This window comes from Passer montanus, unplaced genomic scaffold, assembly GCF_014805655.1.
Source record: "Passer montanus isolate IOZ18808 unplaced genomic scaffold, ASM1480565v1 scaffold962, whole genome shotgun sequence".
Lineage (NCBI taxonomy): Eukaryota > Metazoa > Chordata > Aves > Passeriformes > Passeridae > Passer > Passer montanus.
The window spans coordinates 1-3,364 of record NW_024375057.1 but is presented as its reverse complement, the minus strand read 5'-3'; the positions used below and the strand labels follow the sequence as shown (position 1 = coordinate 3,364).

At 53.2% G+C, this 3,364-nt stretch overlaps 1 protein-coding gene and 1 long non-coding RNA gene across 2 annotated transcripts; both read left to right on the top strand.

Annotated features, from left to right (window-relative positions):
- Nucleotides 1–212: 212 nt before the first annotated feature.
- Nucleotides 213–715, top strand: LOC120496147. Its single transcript, XR_005626229.1, has 3 exons — nt 213–289; nt 372–516; nt 611–715. It is a non-coding gene; the product is annotated as an uncharacterized LOC120496147 (long non-coding RNA).
- Nucleotides 716–1,391: 676 nt separating this feature from the next.
- LOC120496146 (nitric oxide synthase, endothelial-like) lies at nt 1,392–3,349 on the top strand (the record flags this gene model as incomplete). The annotated part of the gene is made up of 3 exons (XM_039696299.1): nt 1,392–1,404; nt 2,862–2,940; nt 3,125–3,349. Coding segments are annotated over exons 1-3 (317 nt in total), but the record flags the coding sequence as incomplete, so codon positions are not given.
- Between the last annotated feature and the right edge of the window lie 15 nt (nt 3,350–3,364).

Genomic DNA, 3,364 nt, shown 5'->3' with positions numbered 1-3,364 from the left:
CCCCACACACCCCAACCCCCCCGCCTCACAACTGCCCCACGGCCCTGCCCCACAACCGCCCCACAGCCCGACGCCTGGAAGGTTTATGTGTCCAAGGGCACCACGGTCACCCGGAGGAAGACCTTCAAGGAAGTGGCCAAGTAAGGGCACCCCACACACCCCAACCCCCCCGCCTCACAACTGCCCCACGGCCCTGCCCCACAACCGCCCCACAGCCCGACGCCTGGAAGGTTTATGTGTCCAAGGGCACCACGGTCACCCGGAGGAAGACCTTCAAGGAAGTGGCCAAGTAGGTGAACCCCCCGACCCCGGGATCCCGGGGCAGTTCTGGGGTCCCCGGGAACGCCGTGCTGACCCCTCGGACCCCACAGCGCTGTTAAGATCTCGGCCAAGCTCATGGGACACGTGATGGCGCGGCGGGTCAAGGCCACCATCCTCTACGGCACGGAGACCGGGAAGTCGCGCACCTACGCCTGGAACCTGTGCCAGCTCTTCCGCCGGGCCTTCGACCCCAAGGTCTGGCACAAGGGGCAGAACGGGGCGGCCCCCTCGCCCACCTCCCCCAGGCCCCGCGGCTGGGCAGGGACCCTGATCCCGGGATTCCATCAAGGTGCTGTGCATGGACGAGTATGACGTGGTGGCCCTGGAGCACGAGAGCCTGGTCCTGGTGGTCACCAGCACATTTGGGAACGGGGACCCGCCAGAATGTGCTGAGGTAGGGATAATGGGATAATGGGATAATGGGATAATGGGATAATGGGATGGGATGGGATAATGGGATAATGGGATGGGATGGGATGGGATGGGATGGGATGGGATGGGATGTGGAGATAAGAATGAGGATGGGGATATGATGGGGATGGGATGGGATTGAGGTTGGAGATGGAATGGGGATGAGGATGAGGATGAGGATGAGGATGTGATGGGGATGGGATGGGATTGAGGTTGGAGATGGAATGGGGATGAGGATGAGGATGAGGATGTGATGGGGATGAGATGGGATTGAGGTTGGAGATGGAATAGGGCTGGGGATGGAGATGGGATGAGGATGGGGTGGGGACGGGGTGGGGATGGGGTCAGTGATGTGGAATGTGAGAGTTACAGGCTCGGCTGTTTACTGCTGATGACTTCAATAAGAGCAGCTCCTTGGAAGGAACAGGGAGAAGGATGTCGATGCAGGAGGACCATCACCTTTCTGTCACCCTGCAGGGCTGCGGTGTTGAAGAGGAGGGAAGATGGGAAGGATGGACCCTAATTAAACAGGCACAGAGGGGAGCTTGCTGGCTGCTTAGAGAAAGGGTGTACTGATTTTGCAGAAGGAAACTAAAGAAGTTTGGTTTTTTAATCCAAAAGCTGAGAGGGGATATGATCAGTGTCTATAAATACATCTCATGGTAAGAGCAAGTGAGGAGAAATTAGCTCAAGAGCAAATGGATGTAATATGGTCATAAATCATTTAGGCTGGAAAATTGAAGTGTCTGCAGGTACAAGGATCTGGAAGAGTTTGTTCTAGGTCTGATGCTGCCAAAAAATGCACCCACTTTTGAGATAGAAAAATGTGTGAACATCATTAAATGATGCTGTGCTTACAATAGCACTAGCCTAGGCTCAGGGAGTTGAGTTCATATCCAAGAAAAAGAAAAGACACACTTTCATTCACATTATTCTTCTGTGTGGGTGAGTAAAAAGTAGCCCAAAAGTGAACCAAAAATAGTTTAATGTCAGGTCTCATAAGCCTGTGTAAGCTAAAATATGTGTCACCATGAGTCATGAAGATGCATGGAGATGCTGTTACCTGCACTGTAAAAATCTAGAGGCCTTTCAAGGATATCTCAGCTATTTTGAGGGAAGTCAACCTGGTTCAATCTATTCTGAGCATAGGCAAATGAAAGTTGCTATGCCTTTGCTTGGAAAACACCCTGGGTTTTCCACAATGCAGCACTTCTTTTTTGTTGTTGTTGTTTTGGTTTTTTTGGTTGTTGTTGTTGCTGTGTTGCATCGTGTAGCTGGCTTTGGACATCTCATCAACAAATGTTGGCTGTCACAGAGAATCTTAATTTGTAAAATCAAATTATGTCTTCTATAATTTCATGCCTCTTAATAATAATCTCTCTTCACATTGTAGGGGGTGTGAGGAGCTGCCTAGATGGCTTTAAATCTCCAATGTGTTTCTTCTTAAAGGAGCTCTCAAAATTATTTGGAAAGTCTGTCATGAAAAATCAACTCTGTTTGCATTGGTTCTAATTTTAGCAACATTCTGTTGTGTAAAGCATTGTGTCTGCCTCCAGTGTTTGTGTCTTCCAGTCCCCTGGAGCACTGGTGAAACATGGTGAAACCAGCTCAGGTCACTCCTCCAGCTAATCCTGCATGCGCAGCTGGGGGGACAGGGTGGGATTTTTAGGATCCAAAAATGTAAAGGTATAGACCAACAGCAACAAACCAAACTTTTAGGGCAGTTAAAGTTGACAGCAAGAGGCTCCTCACTCTCACAATTAATTCTGAATTTTTTATTAAAATATTTGATTTTAAAAAACTCCCAACAAACTAACAACTAAGAACAAGGTTCTTTCCTGTGAAATAAATGCAGTGAAAATCCAGAGGTGGCTGGTTTCTCTCCTTCCCCATCCTCATGAGTGTTTCAATAATTCGTACCTTTTCAGAATCTGATCCATTTAACTAATTGTTCTCCCATCCCCTGTCTTTGTGTCCTCAAATCAAAGGGTGGTATTGTTCTTTGCACATGTATGCTGGTCATCAGGCTGCCTGGGTTCTCCTACTTTTGCCTTAAAAACTACTGTAAAGAAATTTCCTCCGTCCCTTCCGGCGCGCCCCATGCCCCCCGTGACCCCCCGTTCCCCCAGGACTGTCCCAGCTGCACAAGCGCCAGGTGTTCCCCTGCTCGGTGCTGTCTGTGGAGAACCTGCAGAGCGAGGAGTCCAGGTGAGACCCCCGGGCAGGGATCCCCACCTCGCCCACCCCCGGGATCTTCCATTCCCCTCCTCTCGCGGGGTCCCCAGATCCCCCCACTCTCGGGACCCCCGGGGCCGCTTTTCCCCCGCTGCCCCCTCCTTCACCCGCCGTGCCCCTGCCCCCCTGCCCCCTGCCCGCTGACCCCTGCCCGCAGCCGGCAGACGCTGCTGGTGCGGGTGGGCTGCGCGGAGCAGGGGGGGCTGCGCCACCTGCCCGGCGACCACCTGGGCGTGTTCCCCGCCAACCGCGAGGAGCTGGTGAGGGGCGTCCTGGAGCGCGTGGAGGACCCGCCGCCCCCCGAGCAGCCCCTGGCCTTGGAGAGCCGCGACGGGGACCCCGCGGGTACGGGGGGACACGGGGGGATTGGGGGAGCCCTCAGGTACGGGGGGACACG